At 45.9% G+C, this 21,219-nt stretch overlaps 3 protein-coding genes across 3 annotated transcripts; all 3 read left to right on the plus strand.

Annotated features, from left to right (window-relative positions):
- Positions 1–752: 752 nt before the first annotated feature.
- On the plus strand, positions 753–2,758 carry LOC132763931 (P2Y purinoceptor 2-like). The gene has a single exon (XM_060757755.2). It carries the CDS (start codon positions 1,633–1,635, stop codon positions 2,557–2,559), a length of 927 nt encoding a protein of 308 aa, XP_060613738.2. The 5' UTR covers positions 753–1,632; the 3' UTR covers positions 2,560–2,758.
- Positions 2,759–10,645: 7,887 nt separating this feature from the next.
- On the plus strand, positions 10,646–11,623 carry LOC132763929 (P2Y purinoceptor 2-like). Its single transcript, XM_060757753.2, has one exon. The coding sequence runs from the start codon at positions 10,646–10,648 to the stop codon at positions 11,621–11,623; it is 978 nt and encodes a 325-aa protein (XP_060613736.2).
- Positions 11,624–19,380: 7,757 nt separating this feature from the next.
- Positions 19,381–20,841, plus strand: LOC132763930 (P2Y purinoceptor 2-like). The gene has a single exon (XM_060757754.2). The coding sequence runs from the start codon at positions 19,668–19,670 to the stop codon at positions 20,595–20,597; it is 930 nt and encodes a 309-aa protein (XP_060613737.2). The 5' UTR covers positions 19,381–19,667; the 3' UTR covers positions 20,598–20,841.
- The last annotated feature ends 378 nt before the right edge of the window (positions 20,842–21,219 follow it).

A 21,219-nucleotide genomic window follows, 5' to 3' on the forward strand; every position in this document is an offset into this window, starting at 1 on the left:
CAACCAGAGAAGTCAAACCATATAATATTCTGGCTTTCACCTGGTTGTCAGTCATCCAACCTTATATCTAGAAGGAAGCAGGCAGCAAGTACAGTTTGTCTCAGGTTCAAAGAGTGCAAAGTATGGAACAACAGCAGCAACAGAGTCCTGGGTGGTTCCTGTTGTTGTTGTCATTGTTTGCCTTCAAGTAGTTTCCAACTTAGGAAACCTTATCATGAGGTCTTCTTATCAAAGGACGTAGAGTGGGGTTCCATGGCCTAATAGGGAATCAAAACATGGTCTCCAGAGATATATAGTCCCAATGCTCAGACCACAAAACATTCTGGCTTTCACCTTGTTATCGATCATCCAACCTTATATCTACAAGGAAGCAGGCAGCAAGTACAGTTTGTCTCAGGTTCAAAGAGTGCAAAGTATGGAACAACAGCAGCAACAGAGTCCTGGGTGGTGGTGGTTGTTGTGTGCCTTCAAGTAGTTTCCAACTTATGGAGATCCTAAGGCAACCTTATTGTGAGGTCTTCTTGCCTAAGGACGTAGAATGGGGTTCCATGGCCAAATGGGGAATCAAAACATGGTCTCCAGAGATATATAGTCCCAACGCTCAAACCATACACCATTCTGGTTTTCACCTGGTTGTCTATCATCCAACCTTATATCTAGAAGGAAGCAGGCAGCAAGTACAGTTTGTCTCAGGTTCAAAGGGTGCAAAGTATGGAACAACAGTATCAATAGAGTCCTAGATGGTGGTGGTGGTGGTGGTTGTTGTGTGCCTTCAAGTAGTTTCCAACTTATGGAGATCCTAAGGCAACCTTATCATGAGGTCTTCTTGCCTAAGGACGCAGAGTGGGGTTCCATGTCTAAATGGGGAATCAAAATATGATCTCCAGAGATATATAGTCCCAACTTTCACGCCATACACCATTCTGTCTTTCACCTGATTGTCTATCATCCAAACTTATATCTGGAACCAAGCAGGCAGCAAGTAAAATTTATTTTAGTTTCAAGGAGTGCAAAGTATGGAACAACAGCAGCAATAGAGTCCTGGGTGGTGGTGGTGGTAGTTGTTGTGTGCCTTCAAGTAGTTTCCAACTTATGGAGATCCTAAGGCAACCTTATCATGAGATCTTCTTGCCTAAGGACGCAGAGTGGGGTTCCATGACCAAATGGGGAATCAAAACATGGTTTCCAGGGATATATAGTCCCAACGCTCACGCCATACACCATTCTGGCTTTCACCTGGTTGTCTATCATCCAACCTTCTATCTGGAAGGAAGCAGGCAGCAAGTACAATGTTATCTAGGCCTCTGTCCCCACTGCTTCATACACTTCACTGAAGAAGATTCGGAGCTCATTGAGTCATGGAGTAAATAGCTTCCCAGTTATGGCTTTTTTGGTGACTCAGAAAGAATCTCCTAAAAGGAGGAAATGGACTGTGGCAGGAAGCTGAAGGACAGAGAACAATGCAGACTTGTATTAAGAACTGCAACAGAAAGATGCTGAAGGACACGTACGACCTGGGAAGCAGTAGGTGTTGCTACAAGCAGAAATTTTCCTTCTGTCATCCTCTGGATTCCTGGCCTGACAGACTGACACGTCTCCTGAAGTGGCTGAAGATACGGCCTTCATGAAGCAATGAACACCACCAATGCAACACAGTGTCCCCCAGTGGAGCTGCACCTGGTCATCCCAACTCTCTTGAGTGTCTTCTCCTTGGTTGGACTTGTCTTCAATGGCTTCAGCTTGTGGATCTTCTGGTTCGTCATCAAGCACTGGAATTCAGGTGCCATGCTCCAGTTTAGCCTCGCCTTGGCGGACAGCATGATCCTTCCGCTCGCCCCTTTGATGGTGACCTATTTCTACTTGGGCAGCCACTGGCCTTTTGGGGAATTTCTTTGCCAGCTTCTAGCCTTCTTGCTCAACACCCACTTCTATGGGAGCGTCTACTTCCTGACGCTCATCTGCATCCACAGGTACCAAGTTATTGTCCACTACAACTCCAAGACACTCTGGAGACGGAGATCCTCCTTGAAGAAGCTCATCTTGGTCTTCTGGTTTCTCCTCTTTCTGCAAGGGCTCCCGCTGTTCTTCTTCCTCAAGACCTCGGTCATCAGCGGCAAGGTGAAGTGCATGAGCATCCTTCAGTCCGAGATGTCCTCCCTCTACCTCGCCTATGGCATTTTGAGAGGGACCTGCTTCCTTCTCTCCTTTGCCATCACCTTCATCTCCTACATGAGGCTGGGGATCTACATTGCGAACATCAACCCAGCCAGTCTCAGAGGCCAGGTGATGAAGACCAAATCCATACAGATCATCGTCCTCACTCTCCTCGTTTATGCCGTCGGCTTCGTGCCCGTCCATGTCTGCATGACAGTGGCTGCCATCATGAGGCTTTATGAGATCTCCTGCACACTTCTCAACCATATCCAAATCGCCTATTATGTTTCTGTCGTCTTCAGCGTGGTCAACTCTTGCCTCGATCCCTTCATCTACAACTTTGCCAATGAGAAGTTTCACAAATTTATTTCCCAGTTCTTAAAGAAGTTCTTCCTCTCCAAGTGACAAATTGGGAAGAAGAATAGGTAAGGCATCCATGTGCGGGATGAATACAAATTGTTTTTTTTCACCTATCAACTTTGTGGAATTAATGCAATTCGACATCACTTTCAAGGCTATGGAATCATGTGAGCTGTAGTTTGGTGAGGCTCCAGAACTTAGGGAAGGCTAAATTACAGTTCCATGATGACGGTGCAATTAGCCATGGCAGTTCAAGTGGTGCCAAACTGCATTAATTTTATGGTGTAGATCAACGTTTCTCAACTTGGGGGTCGGGACCCCTGTGGGGGTTAAGAGGGGGTGTCAGACCGCCAGAAAACACAGTATTTTCTGTTGGTCACAGAGTTTCTGTGTGGGAAGTTTGGCCCAATTCTATCGTTGGTGGGGTTCAGAATGCTCTTTGATTGCAGGTGAACTATAAATCCCACTAACTCCCAATAATTCTGGAGACCAGAACCGAACACAGCCTCCAAAGATGCCAAATGATGAGGAAAAGCCTATATATTCCTTTATCTCAGGGGTCCTAATGCCGCTACTCCTTAATACAGTTCCTCATGTTGTGGTGACCCTCAACCATAAATTATTTTCATTGCCACTTCACAATTGTAGTTCTGCTACTGTTGTGAACCATAATGCAAATATCTGAGATGCAGGATGTATTTTCATTCTCTGGATCAAATTTGGCACATATTGGAATACTGGTGGTGTGTGTGTGTGTATTTTGTCATTTGGGAGCTATAGTTGCTAGGATTTATAGTTCACCTACAATCAAAGAGTATTCTGAACTCCACCAATGATGGAATTGAACAAAACTTGGCACACAGAACTTCCATGACCAACATAAAATACTGGAAAGGTTTGGTGGGCATTGACCTTGAGTTTTGGATTTGTAGCTCACCTATGTCCAGGTAGAGCACTGTGGACTCAAATAATGATAGATCTGGACCAAAAGTGGCAGGAATCCTCAATATGTCCAACTGTGTACACTGGAGGAGTTTGTGGAAAATAGACCGTGACATTTGGGAGCTGTAGTTGCTGGGATTTATAGTTCATCTACAATCAAAGAGTGTTCTGAACTCCATCAACGATGAAATTGAACCAAACTTCCCACAGAGAAGGGACTCACTGGTGTGAGCCTCCCTCCAGCCTCGCCCGCTCTCCCTTACCTCGTGCATGTGTATCATGCTGCCATGCGCCAAGAATTCCTGCTCTCCCCACTTGGAGTCTCAGAAAGAACCCTCCTCTTGGTTGAGAGGCCGGCCAATCACAACGGAGGAGGGCTTTTGGTGGATTTGCCATCTGTTTCCAAAAAGGAAGAGGAGGACAGGCAGAGCGATCTTCAGCCTTCTCTGCCAAAGAAGTGCCTAAGACCATCAGAAATATATGTTTTCTGATGGTCTTTGGCGACCCCTCTAAAACCCCCTCAGAGGTCCCGATCCCCAGGTTGAGAAACGCTGATCTAGACACTAGACACCTTTTGATCCAGCCCAAAATCCCATTGTTTTTTTTTAAACTGCTGCATCACACTCTTGGCTCATGTTCAACTCGTTGTCCTCAAAGCCTTCAAGATCTTTCTCACTTGGACTGTTCTGGATCCAGGCGTCACCCATTCTGTATCATTGTATTTCATTGTTTTTTGCCTAAGTGTAGTATTCATTTTGTTAGTTTTGGCTAATCAGCTCTGTAATGTGTCCCAGAACATTTGTCTTCAAGAGCGCAAGGACTATGCAGAGATCGGGAGGGTCCCTTGTAGACTACATGAGTTTCCCCGAGTCTTCCTCCATCCTTGCTTTTGCTTTTTGTAACTCATCAGGTTTGGACATTCTCAGAAAGCAGAGCCTGAGAGAGGAAATGAATGTGAGAAACCAGAATGGGTTGCAACTTGTGGAAATGCAGTTGTGGTTACGGGTTCAAATCGAGGCAAAGGGAAGGAAGCAAGCGATGGCCGGTTCTGACTCCTGTTTCCTCTCCACCAAGCCAAACTTGCCCAATTTACCCAACTCCTTTCGGTTTTCCTCCTAGGTTTTGTTCTCCATCCTAATTGTCAGTCTTCTTGTCCTTTCTATATCTTTCTCAAAATGAGTGCCCGAAACTGAAAATGCCCAAGATGCAACAATTTCTGGTTTCCATATGGAGAACTTCTGCCAGTTTTGTTGCACCCATGAGATGTAGAATTCATAAAGCTGCTCAGTGTGGCCCATTGTGTATAATTTCATCCTTTGTTCCTAAAGTGGAAATCTATCTATCTATACACATAATTTGCTTGCTGTTTTGTTTTTACTGGTGTGTTGTTGGGCTTGGCTTCATGTAAGCCTCCCCGAGTCCCCTTGGGGAGATGGTGGCGGGGTATAAATAAATAAATTATTATTATTATTATTATTATTATTATTATTATTAGAGTGAAAATATGTATGTGTGTATGTGGCCGGGGTGCCAATTTACACATATAGCTCCCACTACTCAGGAGACACCAATGGCCCTCCCTCCAATGACATTGCAGGTTATAGCGAGTGCCGTAAACATATACAACAGCCCTGCCAATGTCCTACACCAGGGGTCCCCAAACTACGGCCCGTGGGCCACTTCTGGCCCGCCAAGGGCACTTATCCGGCCCGCGGAAGAGGAGCGTTCCCCCCCCCCCCCACAGTGCCCCTTCCTTGGCTGGCTCATGCTATCCGTCAGGCCCGATAGGCAGCATGAGCCAGCCAAGGGCAGCTGCTCCGCATGGCCTACTCGCGCGTAAAGCACCTTGCGAGGCTGCTCTTCCCTTGGCAGCCTCGCGCGAGGCTGCTCCTCCCTTGGCAGGCTCACGCTATCCATCAGGCCTGATAGGCAGCATGAGCCAGCCAAGGGCAGCTGCTCCGCATGGCCTACTCGCGTGTAAAGCACCTTGCGAGGTGCTTTACTCGCAAGTAGGCTGCGCGGGGCTGCTCCTCCCTTGGCAGGCTCACGCTACCCATCGGGCCCGATGGGCAGCGTGAGCCAGCCAAGGGAGGCTGCCCCGGCGCTCCATGCAGTCATGTCGGCCACATGACCTTGGAGGTGTCTATGGACGACGGCTCTTCGACTTAGAAATGCAGATGAGCAACACACCCCAGAATCAGACACGACTGGACTTCATGTCAGAGGAAAACCTTTAACTAGGAAAATTGTGGAAGATCCAGAGTGGGAGAAAGAACTCTTGTCTTTTGGAGGTAGGTATGAATGTTTCAATTGGCCGCCTTGATTACCATTTCATAGCCTGACAGTTTTTAGGGAGAATCCTTTGTTGAAAGGTGATTAGCTGGCCCTGATTGTTTCTTGTCTGGGGTTCCCCTGGGTTTGAGTGTTGTTCTTTAATTACAGTTATAATTTTAGAGTTTTTTAAACACTGGTAGCCAGATTTTGTTCAGACTAGAAATAGGAAGATTTCCCAATCTCTGCTCCTGGAATTACTGCCTAAAGAGGGCTAGAAAGAACCCGTCCACACAACAAAATAAGATATGTGCAATGTGCATAGGAATGTTTTATTGATTTTTTAAAAAAAACCTATAGCCCGGCCCTCCAACGGTCTGAGGGACAGTGAACTGGCCCCAGGTTTAAAAAGTTTGAGGACCCCTGTCCTACACAAACACCATACTGCTCACCGCCCAAATGAATATTTTCATACAGGGACAATTTCATCCTGGATTATATGAGTTTCCTCTACCACAGACAGACATCCCAGTGTTCTTTTCTCTCTCCATTGTTGTGGAATTTGCATGACCCCCACCTTCTGCCTCTCCCTTAACCCTTTCCTATTCTAACAGACAAAGGAATTGATCTGCAACTGAACATACTAGAGAGGTTTGGGGTGAATTCACCGTGATTGATAGGAGTTGTAGGCACTGGGATGTATAGTTCTCCTGCAATCCAAGAGCACTCTGAACTCCACCAACGATTGACCTGGAACTAACTTGCATACAGAGTCCCCATGACCAACAACAAAAGGTCTTTGGAGGGATTTATAGGAGTTGTAGTTCACTTACATCCAGGGTGCACTATGAACCCAAACAATGATGAATCTGGACCAAACGTGGCATGCATGCCCAACATGCCCAAATTTGACTACTGGTAGGTTTTGAGGGGAATTGGCCTGCAAATTTTGGAGTTGTAGGTACTGGGATTCATAGTTCACCTGCAATCAATGAGCACTCTACTCCTCCAAAGATGGAATTGGACTAAACTTGGCACACTGGGCCCCCATGATCCAGCAAAAAAAAAAAAAAAATACTTGAGGTCTTTGGGGAAAATTCAACTTGATTTGGGGAAGTTATAGTTCAACTACATCCAGAGAGTACTGTGAACCCAAACACTGATGGATCTGGCACACAGACCTGATATGCCGAAATTTGATTACTGGAGGAGTTTGGGGGGAACTGAACTTCCATTTTGGGAGTTGTAGTTCATCCACAACCAGGGAAACTGTGACCTCCACTGATGATGGACCTGGAACAAACCTGGCGAACTCAACCTACTGGAGGGGTTTGAGGGGACTGAATCCCACCAATGAGGCATCTAGAGCAAACTTGCCCAACATAACAAACAACATAACAAACTTTCAGGAGCTTTACCTGGCATAATGGGAGTTGTAGTTCACCCACAACATTATGCATTTTACACAATTAAAAATTGACTTTTTCATTGCCAGAATCACTGGGTTGTTGTGAGTTTTCGGGGCTGTATGGCCATGTTCCAGAAGCATTTTCTCTTGATGTTTCGCCTGCATCTATGGCAGGCATCCTCAGATGTTGTGACGTCTGTTGGAAACGAGGCAAGTGAGGTTTATATATTGTCGAAGGTTTTCATGGCCCGAATCACTGGGTTGCTGTGAGTTTTCCAGGCTGTCTGGCCATGTTGCAGAAGCATTCTCTCCTGACATTTCACCTGCATCTATGGCAGGCATCCTCAGATGTTGTGACATCTGTTTGAAATGAGGCAAGTGAGGTTTATATATTGTCGAAGGTTTTCATGGCTGGAATTACTGGGTTGCTGTGAGTTTTCCAGACTGCCTGGCCATGTTCCAGAAGCATTCTCTCCTGACATTTTGCATGCATCTATGGCAGGCAAAATGGTGTTTATGTATCTGTGGAACATCCCGGGTGGTAGAAAGAACTCTTGTCTGTTGGAGCTAGGTGTTGCAATTGGCCACCTTGATTAGCATTTAGCAGTTTAAAGGTCTGGCTTCTTAACACCTGGGGGAATCCTTTGTTGGGAGGTGATTACCTGGCTCTGATTGTAGGACCAGGAAAGCACATCTACTGTGTTCCCTGACTTTCCTTCTACACTGCAGATTTTCTGAAGGAGAGGAAGGGAAGGAGAAAAGGAAACTAAAAGGGTGAAAGCCCCCAAATGTGTGTACGCACTCCACCCACCTCCTCAACTCCCAGTCAGTCCCACTAAATAAAAACAACCAGGAAAATAAAGGAAAATAAAAAAAAAATCAGCTGTGATGCTGAATAGGGGAGGAGGAGCCAAGTTTGGCTCTGACTTGCTTATGTTGCAGGCAGGTTTTCTTATCGGGAAGGCCATTACCGTTATAAGCTCCCAAAGTACCAATGGTACTGAAGGAAATGGGGGAAATGGAAGAAATGAAATCCACACACAAGCCTACCAGGAAGTCACAACTAGTTGCCTTCCCCAACTTGGTATCTTCCAAATGTTATGGACCATAACTTCATGATGAATGATCTTGTTGCCTGGAAATGATGAGTTCTAGTCCAATAGAACTAGCGTGAAGAAGACTTGGTTGAGTTGCATTGATCAATGACCAGGCTCAATTTAAGAAGGCTTTGAGTGTTCCTGTAGTTCAGTATGATTTTGGATTCATTTGGATGAAAAAAAAAACCTCTATTCCTCATGAATGCCTACCCTAAGGCAGTGTTTCTCAACCTGGGGGTCAGGACCCCTGGAGGGGTCGCAAAGGGGTGTCAGAGGGGTCACCAAAGACCATCAGAAAATACAGTATTGTCTGTTGGTCATGTAGGGTTCTCTGTGGGAAGTTTGGACCAACCCCGATTTCAACATAATTATTATTACTAGCTTGGGTTTGGTCCAATTCTATCATTGGTGGGGTTCAGAATGTTCTTTGATTGTGGGAGAACTCTAAATCCCAGTAACTACAACTCCTAAATGTCAAGGTCTATTTTCCCCAAACTCCACCACTGTTCACATTTGGGCATATTGAGTATTAAATGCCAAGTTTGGTTCAGATCCATCATTATTTGAGTCTGCAGTGCTCTCTGGATGTAGGTGAACTACAACTCCCAAACTCAAGGTCAATGCCAAATAATCCTTCCATTATTTTCTGTTGGTCAGGGGAGTTCTGTGTGCCAAGTTTGGTTCAATTCCATCGTTGGTGGCGTTCAGAATGCTCTTTGATTATAGGTGAACTATACATCCCAACAACTGCAACTGCCAAATGACAAAATCAATCTCCCCTCAATCCTACAGTACTCAAATTTGAGTGTATTTGTACCAAATTTGGTCCAGCGAATGAAAATATATCCTGCATATCAGGTATTTACATTACGATAAATAATAGAAGCAAACTTACAGTTGTGAAGTAGCAACAAAAATAATTTTATAGCTTGGGGTTCACCACAACATGAGGAACTGTATTAAGGGGTCATGGCATTAGGAAAGTTGAGAAACACTGCCCTAAGACACCATATCCTATCTGTTCTGTCACACACTGGGCCTGTAATAATTGACTTTTGGAATAGGACGTGCAACTTGTGCCCAGCAGGAAGCCAGGGCGCCACGAAAGAGGCCCTCAAGGATTTTCCTGAAGAAATGGTCTTTAGATGGCTTGAAAGGTTAAACAAAGTCCTTTGTTATTGAACAAATTAAACAGATATTTCTCAAATCTTCAATGAGTCAAACAAATGCTTCAAGGCTTTTAATCAACTGGTGGCTTCCTTAATCTTGTCCACAAGGGACAGGCAACTGTCTTCGTTTATTGTTCTTATACTTTGAGAGGAAAACCCTTTTTTAACCTCTCCCAGGCTGTCTGTTATCTAAGTTTTGTTGGTGTGGGATCTACTACCGATTCCAAACTGCATCTTGGTATCGAGTAAACCTACCAGACAAAGCTTGTAGAGTCTCCAGCTGGAGTTCTTTGGGTCTGTAAAGCTGTTTTCCCTCTGGAATTTCTTTAAGACTTTAGAGCTGTTTTCCTCAGATGCTGTAAGACTGAGAGGCTGAAAGCTCCCAGCCAGAGCTTTGGGAATTTCCCCCCGGAATGTCTTGAGAAATGAAGCTTTTCTGCAGGTGAAGCTTGTCCATGTCTTCTAACTTAGCTTTCCTCACTAAGACTAACTAAAAATTGCCCCCTCTTCCCTTCCCATCTCCCTGGGAGAAGGGGAGGATCCAAACTTAACAATGATAGACAGGTGACTTGCCCTATGACTGCAAACCAAAGGAAGCCACCGTTTTGCAGAATCCCTGAAACTTTGGAATGTATACAAACACTTAATAGAAAGAAAAGAAAGTTGGAGCTCCTGGTACAGACGTACCAGCACACTGTCTTATCTATGGCAAGTGAGTAGACTCAGCTCTCAGATGCTATCCCACAAGGAGAGAATGCTTCTGGAACATGGCCTTACAGCCCGGAAAACTCACAACAACCCAGTGATTCCGGCCATGAAAGCCTTCAACAACACATTAAACCTCTTTTTGTTTGATTTTCCTAAAACCCACTTGTACAAAATGTTGATTCATTGTATCTCAGTGGAAATTAGCATCCAATAAGTTACTTATTGGGGAAGAAAAATCAATGCCCAAAGTGGCTTTTGTGACGGTTCAAAAGGATGTTACAGGAGCAGGCTTTTCTCCATCTCTGTCTCTTTGTAAGAGTTGTGCAGATGCATGGACAAGTTTCTGCCTCTGTTTGAGTTATTTTTGACATCAAAATGAACCTCCTAAAAGGAGGAAATGGGCGCTAAGGGGTGGGTTGGAGAAGGACAGAGTGTTAGCCACAACTGAGAAGCAAGGAGGGACTTTGAGAAGGTCCGTGCTCATATAGAAAGCGAAAATAAGAGACCTGCTTTGTTTGCCTGTGGGCGCTCATGCCATGGACAACTCTTCTCAAACGGCAGGAGCTTCCTCCCTTCTCCTGCCAATGAACAGCAACAGCACAGTGCGATGCCAGCCTCCAGGGCTTCACCCGGCCATCCCAACAGTGTTGGCCATCCTCTCAACCGGCGGCTTGGTCTTCAATGCCTTCAGTTTGTGGATCTTCTGGTTCACCCTCAAGCGCTGGAGCTCTGGCATCATGCTCCAGTTCAACCTGGCCTTGGCTGATGCCATCATCCTCCCGGTCACCCCTCTGACGGTGGCCTACTTCAGTTTGGGCAACCACTGGCCCTTTGGGGAGTTCCTTTGCCAGCTCCAGGTCTTCTTGCTCAGCACCCATCTCTACGGCAGCATCTACTTCTTGATGCTCATCAGCGTCCACCGGTACCAAGCCACGGTCCACTACAACGCCAGGTCGCTCTGGAAGAAGAAGTCCTTCTTGAAGAAGCTCATTATGGTCTTCTGGATTATCCTCTTCCTGCAAGGCTTCCCCGTCTTCTTCTCCCTCAAGACCTCCATCATCGACAGCAAGGTGAAGTGCCTCAGCATCTACCAATCGGAGCACTCCGAACTCTACCTGGCCTACAGCATTTTCCTGGGGATCCTCTGTTTCCTTCTCCCCTTCGGCGTCTCCTTGGCCTCCTACATCATGCTCGGGATGGCCATCACTAACATCAGCCAAGCCAACCTCCGAGGCCGGGTCATGAAGGCCAAGTCCATACAGATGATCACCATTGCGTTGGTCATTTTCGCCATCTGCTTCACTCCTCTCCACATTTGTGGCACCGTGGCAGCCATTGCGAGGTATTACGACCTCCCTTGCGAGAGTCTCCACAATGTGGAGATTGCCTATTATTTATCCGTGGTCTTCACCATGGTCAACTGTTGTCTAGATCCGTTCCTCTATAATGCTGCTAATGAGAAATTCCATAAGTTCTTTTTCAAGTCCTTGGGAAAGCTGCTCTTCTCTAAGTGACAGGATCATCCTTGGAGGAAACAAGGTAAGGGATCCAAGCTCACCTTTTCTGCCTCTCCACCCATTTCTTTTGATCACAGGCTGGATCCATACTGCCATATAATTCCAAACTGCATTATATGGCAGTATAGATCCAACTTCAGTCAACATGAAGACAGACATCACTAGTAGAGGTTAAGCATCTCTTATCCAAAATGTTATGGATTTTTTCCTATATTTTAGCATACCTGTAGGTAAAGGTAAAGGTCTTCCCTTGATATTAAGTCTAGTCGTGTCCGACTCTGGGGGTTGGTGCTTATGTCCATTTCTAAGCCGAAGAGCCAGCGTTGTCCATAAACATCTCCAAGGTCATGTGGCCAGCATGACTGCATGGAGTGCTGTTACCTTCCTGTCGGAGCAGTACCTATTGATCTATTCACATTTGCATGTTTTCGAACTGCTAGGTTAGCAGAAGCTGGGGCTAACAGCCGAAGCTCACGCTGCTCCCTGGATTCGAACCTGTGACATTTTAATGTATTGTCGAAGGCTTTCATGGCCGGAATCACTGGGTTGTTGTAGGTTTTTTTGGGCTATGTGGCCATGTTCTAGAGCAGCGTTTCTCAACCTGGGGGTCAGGACCCCTGGAGGGGTCGAGAGGGGGTGTCAGAGGGGTCGCCAAAGACACAGTATTTTCCGTTAGTCATGGGGGTTCTGTGTGGGAAGTTTGGTTCAATTCTAACCTTGATGGGGTTCAGAATGCTCTTTGATTGTAGGTAAACTATAAATCCCAGTAACTACAACTCCCAATGTCAAGGTCTATTTTCCCCAAACTCTATGTAAAGGTAAAGGTAGTCCCCTGACATTAAGTCCAGTCATGTCTGACACTGGGGTGTGGTGCTCATCTCCATTTCTAAGCCGAAGAGCCAGCGTTGTCCGTAGACACCTCCAAGGTCATGTGGCCGGCATGACTGCATGGAGCGCCGTTACCTTCCCGCCGGAGCGGTACCTATTGATCTGCTCACATTTGCATGTTTTTGAACTGCTAGGTTGGCAGAAGCTAGGGCTGACAGCGGAAGCTCACGCTGCTCCCCAGAATCGAACCCCAAACTCTAGCAGAGTTCAAATTTGGGCATATTGATTTTCATGTCAAATTTGGTCCAGATTCATTATTGTTTGAGTCCACAGTGCTCTCGGGATGTAGGTGAACTACAACTCCAAAACTCAAGGTCAGTGCCCATCACACCCTTCCAGTATTTTCTGTTGGACATGGGAATTCTGTGTGCCAATTTTGGTTCAATTCCATCATTGGTGGAATCATCCGGGTGTCCCCTGGGCAACGTCCTTGCAGACGGCCAATTCTCTCACACCAGAAGCGACTTGCAGTTTCTCAAGTCGCTCCTGACACGGCCAAAAAAAAAATTGGTGGAGTTTGGAATGCTCTTTGATTGTAGGTGAAATATAAATCCCAGCAACTACAACTCCCAAATGACAAAGTCAATCCAATGCCACCAGTGTTCAAATTTGGGTATATTGGGTATTTTTGCCAAATTTGGTCCAGTGAATGAAAATACATCCTGCATTTCAGATATTTACATTATGCTTCATAACAGTAGCAAAATTACCATTGTGAAGTTGTCATGAAAATAATTTGCTGGTTGGAGGTCACCACAACATGAGGAACTGTGTTAAGGGGTCGCGGCATTAGGAAGATTGAGAACCACTGTTCTAGAGGCATTCTCTCCTGATGTTTCGCCTGCATCTATGGCAAGCAGCCTACCTCTGAGGATGCTTGCCACAGATGCAGGCAAAACGTCAGGAGAGAATGCCTCTAGAACATGGCCATATAGCCCGAAAAAACCTACAACCACCCTGTGACATTTTGGTCAACCAACTCAGTGGTTTAACCCACTCCGCCACTGGGGGCTCCCTTAGAATAGCTGTATTAGCACAATATGTCCATAATGAGATATCTTCGAGATGGGACTCAAGCCTAAACGTCAGCATATACTATGCTTCATATATACCTTATAGACATACCCTGAAGGTAATTTCATACACCGTATTTTAAATAATTTTGTGCATGGAACACATTTTGCATACATTGAACCATTGGAAAGCAAAGGTCTCACTATCTCAGCTCCACAAATGGATGATTTGGGAGTATTCTGGATTTTGGAATCCTGGAGAAGGGATGCTCAACATGTATGAGGGTGAGTCGAAAAGTAATGCCTCCATCACTCTGACTTTTATTTCTGTCACAGCTTTTGGACAATCTACACATGATGTGATAGAGGTAACCTTCCTCTATTGATACAGTCTTTTCCTGTTCAGATTGACTGATTAGAACCATGTATCTGAAGCTAAAAGAAAGAGTCACCATTGAATTTCTTGCAAAAGAAGGTTGTGCACTATTAAAGCTAACTTTGGGTCTGGAGACGAAAACAAACTATTTTGGCTGAATTGTGGCACAACACAATGCTCTGAAATTCTCAGCATGGTAAGCCATCTGCTACTCCCAAGAAATTATGGCACATTTTGTAGATATTGAGCAACACTGAGCACATTTAACAACAACAACAACAACAACAAATGGTTATTCTGTCTCCTGATTTTGCATTCTGATTTTGCTAACTGCTCAAGGGATCTTCCCAATGAAGTCATTGGCTTCCGGTGGCGCAGTGGGTTAAACCCCTGTGCCGGCAGGACTGAAGACTGACAAGTCACAGGTTCGAATCCGGGAAGAGCTCCCCCTACCAGCTCCAGCTCCTCATGCGGGGACATGAGAGAAGCCTCCCACAAGGATGACAAAACATCAAATCATCCGGGTGTCCCCTGGGCAACGTCCTTGCAGACGGCCAATTCCCTCACACCAGAAGCGACTTGCAGTTTCTCAAATTTTTCCTGACACGACAAAAAAAAGTCATTGGATTCAATTTGTTGAAGCCAATATTTTCATTGCCACAAGGACTAGAAAATATGCCTTCAAATCAATTTCTTTATTTCTTTATTGTATCAGAAGCAAACCAAGGGTACAGTATTTTAAAAACTTGGCATTATACTAAATGTCCTTTGACCAAAAGCTGACAGAGTTCTTTCTCCCAGCCTGGACATTATTCCACAGATGGATAAACCCCACTTGCCTAGTTTCCAACAGACCTCACATCCTCTGAGGATGCCTGCTATAGATGTAGGAGAAACATCAGGAGAGAATGCTTCTGGAACACGGCCATACAGCCCAGAAAACTCATGTTAACCCAGTGATTCCAGCCACAAAACCCTTTGACAATACAGTATTGTAGTTGTGAATGTATTTTTGAATGTTAGGTAAAGGTAAAGGTTTCCCCCTGACATTAAGTCCAATCGTGTCCATCTCTGGGGTGTGGTGCGTCAAACAGGGATGTGTTTTTCCCCCAACTTTATTCTCCATCTTCATCGCTATGATACTTCACCTTGTTGATGGGAAGCTTCCCACCGGAGTGGAAATCATCTATCGGACAGATGGCAAGCTGTTTAACCTCAGCAAACTGAAAGCCAAAACTAAGGTTACAACATGTTATAGAACTCCAGTATGCTGATGACAATGTCGACTGTGACCATTCAGCAGAAGATGCACAAGCCACTCTAAACACCTTCGCAGAAGCATATGAGAAGCTTGGCCTGTCATTGAACATCGAGAAAACCAGAGTGCTCTTCCAGCAGTCACCACCCAATCCCTCTCCAATGCCAGAGATACAGCTTAATGGTGTAACATTAGAAAATGTTGACCATTTCCGCTACCTTGGCAGCCACCTCTCCACCATAGTCAACATGGACACCGAAATACAACACCACCTGAGCTCTGTGAGTGCAGCATTTTTCCGAACAAAGCAGAGAGTGTTTGAGGACCAGAACATCCGTAGGGATACCAAGGTGCTTGTCTATAAAGCTATTGTCCTCCCAACCCTGCTATACTCCTGCGAAACGTGGACTGTCTACAGACGCCACATGCAACTCCTGGAACAATTCCATCAGTGCTGCTTCCGTAAAATCCTGCAAATCTCGGGAAGACAAGTGGACAAGCGTTAGTGTGCTAGAAGAAGCAAAGACCACCAGCACTGAAGCGATGGTCCTCCGCCATCAACTCTGCTGGACCGGCCACGTTGTCCGGATGCCCGACCACCGTCTCCCAAAGCAGTTCTCTACTCCGAACTCAAGAACGGAAAATGGAATGTTGATGGACAGGAAAAGAGATTGAAAGATGGGCTCAAAGCCAACCTTAAAAACTCTGGCATAGACACTGAGAACTGGGAAGCCCTGGCCCTTGAGCGCTCCAGCTGGAGGTCAGCTGTGACCAGCAGTGCTGCAGAATTTGAAGAGGCACAAATGGAGGGTGAAAGAGAGAAACGTGCCAGGCGGAAGGCGGGTCAAGACAACCCTGACCGGGACTGCCTTCCACCTGGAAACCAATGCCCTCACTGCAGGAGAAGATGCAGGTCAAGAATAGGGCTCCACAGCCACCTACGGATCCACAAGAACACTGATGCTGGAAGACTATCCTACTTGTCCAACGAGGAATCGCCTAAGTAAGTAAGGTGCTAATTTCCATTTCTAAGCCAAAGAGCCAGCGTTGTCTGTAGACACCTCCAATGCCCAATTCCTAGAGGACCAGCACAAAGTTTTATAACCTTGTGAAGAGATGCAGAAGATGCAGAAAAGTTGCCTGTGTCCAGATGTCATATGTTTTCTGAGAAAGAGGAGGAAAGACCAAGAGAAGGGGAACTGAGACATACCCAGGATGTTTCAAGAAAGAGCCTGGATGCAAAGCCCTGAATAGGCAAGAGAAATCAAAACAAAACTAAGTGGAAAGTCTTGATACTTCCCTTTTTCAAAAAAGGGAAATCCTGAATATTGTCAATGAAAGTCCTTTCATAACAAGCAGCTATGTTAATGATTTGCCAAATTAAGTGTGTTTCGCATCACCTTGCTGGTTGATTTCAGTGGTAATGACGAACTGGGGGTTTGACATTCTGACAGTGTTTCTCAGCCTTCCAAATGCCACGACCCCTTAATACAGTTCGTCATGTTGTGGTGACCCCCAACCATAAAATTATTTTTGTTGCTACTTCACACCTGCCATTTTGCTACTGTTATGAATCGTTATGTAAATATCCGATATGCAGGATGTATTTTCATTCACTGGACCACATTTGGCATGAATATCCGATACACCCAAATTTGAATACTGGTGGGCTTTTGACGTTGAGTAGGCTGAATAGGCCATATGAAGCTGACACTTGGCACCTTGTGAATTGGCGGCAGTTAGTTTTATCTACTGTTGTATTATTTTGATTTTATGCTACATGTGTTGGCGGGGGTTGTTGTTACAATTTTATGTGACGTTTTATATTTTTGTACCATTTTTACCCGTTGTCGGTCTTCAGTCCGGCACAGGACTGAAGACCGACAGGTCGCAAGTTCGAATCCGGGAAAGGCGAATGAGCTCCCTCTATCAGCTCCAGCTCCTCATGCGGGGACATGAGAGAAGCCTCCCTCAAGGATGATAAAAACATCAATTCATCCAGGCGTCCCCTGGGCAACGTCCTTGCAGACGGCCAATTCTCTCACACCAGAATTGACTTGCAATTTCTCAGGTCGCTCCTGACATGACAAAAAAAACCAAAAACTGTTGTGTGTTATATGTGCACCTTGGAGTGCCTTGTAAGCTGCCCCAAGTCCCTTCGCAAAGATGGTGGCAGGATAAAAATAAAGATTATTATTATTATTATTATTATTATTATTATCATTATTATTTGAAACACAACAAGATGAGTTCACAGCAGACACTCTGCTGGCTGTTGTATTGGATCACATGTTGGACACTTCCCAAGTGTCTAGGACTGTGTGATGTATCGGCGAATAATGCGTGCAGATCCCAGTAGGGTGGCCTGCTGCCGCTGGCAGCTGGCAATTTTGTCAGCACCTATTGTGTTTAAGTGCAGGCCAAGGTCTTTAGGCACTGCACCCAGTATGCTGACCACCACTGGGACCACCTTGACTGGCTTGTGTCAAAGTCTTTGCAGTTCGATCTTTAAATCCTCATATCGTGTCAGTTTTTCCAGTTGTTTCTCTGCAATCCTGCTGTCGCCTGGGATTGCAATATCGATGATCCATACTTTGTTTTTTAACACGATCGTGAGGTCAGGAGTGTTGTGCTACAAAACTCTGTTTGTCTGAATACGGAAGTCCCAGAGGAGTTTGGCATGTTCATTCTCTGTACCATCTCATGAAGGGAGTCAGGGCGACACTGCACCCGATGATGATGATAATGATGATGATGATGATGATGATGATGATGATTGCTGTTGTTGTTGTTTCCTGCCGCTGAGGAAACTCTGACCACTGGTGACACCAGGAGGAATCCCCAGCTAACAAATGTCCGGATCCTAGCTTGGCTGGCTTTTCATCCAATCAGGGGAGGGCACGGATATATTGAATGGCTTTCCAAGAGAATAAAATGTCCTATACTTTGCTACATGCTTTATGCCAGATCCATTGAGAGTAGAGACTCTGTATCTGACATCCTTTCAAATCTGAAAGTAATAAACCTCTGTTTCTAATGCCTTCAAACCCAGTTAGTGTCATAGAATCATAGAGTTTCTCATGGGCCATCCAGTCCAACCCTCTGCCAAGAGGCAGGAAAATTGCATTCAAAGCACCCCTGACAGATGGCCATCCAGCCTCTATTTAAACTCTCCCAAAGAAGGAGCCTCCACCACACTCTGGGGCAGAGAGTTCCACTGCTGAACGGCTCCCACAGACAGGAAGTTCTTCCTAAAGTTTAGGTGGAATCTCCTTTCTTGTAGTTCGAAGCCATTGTTCCATTGCGTCCTAGTCTCCAGGGCAGCAGAAAACAAGCTTGCTCCCTCTTCCCTATATCTTACTCTCATGTCTTCCTCTTTAAGCCACTCCTCATAGGGCTTGTTCTCCAGACCCTTGATCATTTTAGTCACCCTCCTCTGGACACATTATATTTTTACATGGCTATCATGTCTCCTCTCAGCCTTCTCTTCTTCAGGCTAAACATGCCCAGCTCCTTAAGCCGCTCCTCATAGGGCTTGTTCACCAGACCCTTGATCATTTTAGTCACCCTCCTCTGGGCACATTATATTTTTACATGGCTATCATGTCTCCTCTCAGCCTTCTCTTCTTCAGGCTAAACATGCCCAGCTCTTTAAGCCGCTCCTCATAGGGCTTGTTCTCCAGACCCTTGATCATTTTAGTTGCCTTGATATTCAGTTGCCAGCTTTTGACGGTGTTGCAATGGGTTAAACCATTGAGCTGCTGACTTTACTGACTGGAAGGTTGGCGGTTCGAATCCACGGGATGGGGTGAGCTCCTACTGTTAGCCCCAGCTCTTGCCAACCTAGCAGTATGAAAACATGCAAATATGAGTAGATCAATAGGTACCGCCTTGGCGGGAAGGTAAACAGCACTCCATGTAGTCATGCTGGCCACATGACCCAGGAGGTGTCTATGGACAATGCAGGCTCTTTGGCTATGAAATGGAGATGAGCACCACCCCCCAGAGCCGGAGATGAAGGGGAATCCTTTATCTCTATCTGTGTATTTGTGTTTCATTGTTTCGAAGCATTGAATGTTTATCTTGTGTCTGTATATGTCTGTATATGCTGGAATCCACTCTGAGTCCCCTCAGGGAGATTGGGTGGAATACAAATAAAGTATTATTATTATTCCTCATTTTTATGAAGCCTTTTTCTTTCACCAACAGTTTAAGGAACTGAAGATCCCAAGAGGCGTCACAAAAGCCATGTATGGCATAGGAAGGCTTGAAGGATTGTTGTTTCACTTCCTGCATCACTTCTCGGAGGTTGTCTCCAAAAATATCCCCTGGAGAAGAGAAAGTCGGTAAGCACCAGCTCTAAAGGTGGAAACATTTGCCGTCTTGCTACACAAGCGAGAGAACGAGAGCTCATAACATTTTCTACCACCTTCTTTTCCTGCTCCATTTCTGGTCTTGTGGACAGTTCCTCCTCCTAAATTTGGAGCCTGCTCTCTTCATCTGCCAATGAATATCACCAACTCAACCGAATGCCCATCCCAAGAGCTGCATCCAATCATCCCAGCCTTCCTGGGCATCTTCTCCGTGGCCGGCTTGGTCTTCAACGCCTTCAGTTTATGGATCTTCTGGTTTGCCCTCAAGCGCTGGAATTCTAGCATCATGCTGCAGTTCAACCTCGCTTTGGTGGACACCATGATCCTTCCAGTCACTCCTTTGATGGTGACCTATTTCAGCATGGGCAACGACTGGCCTTTTGGGGAGTTCCTCTGCCAGTTCGAAGCTTTCACCCTCAGCACCCACCTCTATGGCAGCATCTACTTCTTGACGCTCATCAGCATCCATCGGTACCAAGTCATTGTCCATTACAAAGCCAAGACTCTTTGGAGAAGCAAGTCCTTCTTGAAGAAGCTCATCATGGCCTTCTGGACAATCCTCCTCCTGCAAGGGCTTCCAATCTTCTTCTTCCTGAAGACCTCAGTCATCGACGGCAAGGTGAAGTGTCTCAGTATCCACCAGACGGAGCTGTCTTATGTCTTCTTGTTGTACGGCATTGTCCTGGGGACTTTCTCCTTCTTCCTTCCCTTCAGCATCTCCTTGGTCTCCTACATGATGTTGGGGTCCTATATTCGCAAAATCAGCCCGGTTAATCTCCAAGGCAGGGTCATGAAGACCAAGTCCGTTCAGATGATTGTGGTCACCTTCCTGATTTTCGCCATCTGCTTCATGCCGCTCCACGTCTTTCGGACAGCAGGTACCGTCGTGAAATACTATAACCATTCCTGCAGGTTCCTCCACTACGTTGAAGTTGCGTATTACATTTCGTTAGTCTTCACTACTGTAAACTGTTGCCTCGATCCCTTCATCTATAACTTTGCCAATGAGAGATTCAACAAGTCCTTCTCAACCTCCTTGAGAAGATTGCTGTTTTCTAAATGAAGGAGATCCTAAATGAAGGAGATCTCCATGGAAGCTTGTGACCAAAGAAAGATCCTTTACTTTCCATCTTCAACATTTGCGAACATTATTTAAACCAGTGATTCCCAACCTTCCTAATGCCGTGACCCCTTAATACAGTTCCTCATGTTGTGGTGACCCCCAACCATGAAATTAATTACAACTATAATTTTGCTACTGTTATGAATCGTAACGTAAATATCTTGATATGCAGGATGTATTTTCATTCACCCAATATGGCCAAATTTGAATACTGTTGGGGTTGGAGAGAGGGAATCGATTTTGCCATTTGGGAGTTGTCGTTGCTGGGATTTATAGCAGGGGTCCCCAAACTACGGTCCGCGGGCCACTTCCAGCCCGCCAAGGGCCCTTATCTGGCCCGCAGAGGAGGAGCGCCCCCCCCCACACAGTGCCCCTCCCTTGGCAGGCCCATGCTATCCGTCAGGCCCGATAGGCATTGTGAGCCTGCCAAGGGCAGCTGCTCCGCATGGCCTACTCGCGCGTAAAGCACCTCACGAGGTGCTTTACTCGCAAGTAGGCCACGCGAGGCTGCTCCTCCCTTGGCAGGCTCACGCTATCCGTCAGGCCCGATGGGCAGCGTGAG

Source organism: Anolis sagrei, chromosome 11 (assembly GCF_037176765.1).
Source record: "Anolis sagrei isolate rAnoSag1 chromosome 11, rAnoSag1.mat, whole genome shotgun sequence".
NCBI lineage: Eukaryota > Metazoa > Chordata > Lepidosauria > Squamata > Dactyloidae > Anolis > Anolis sagrei.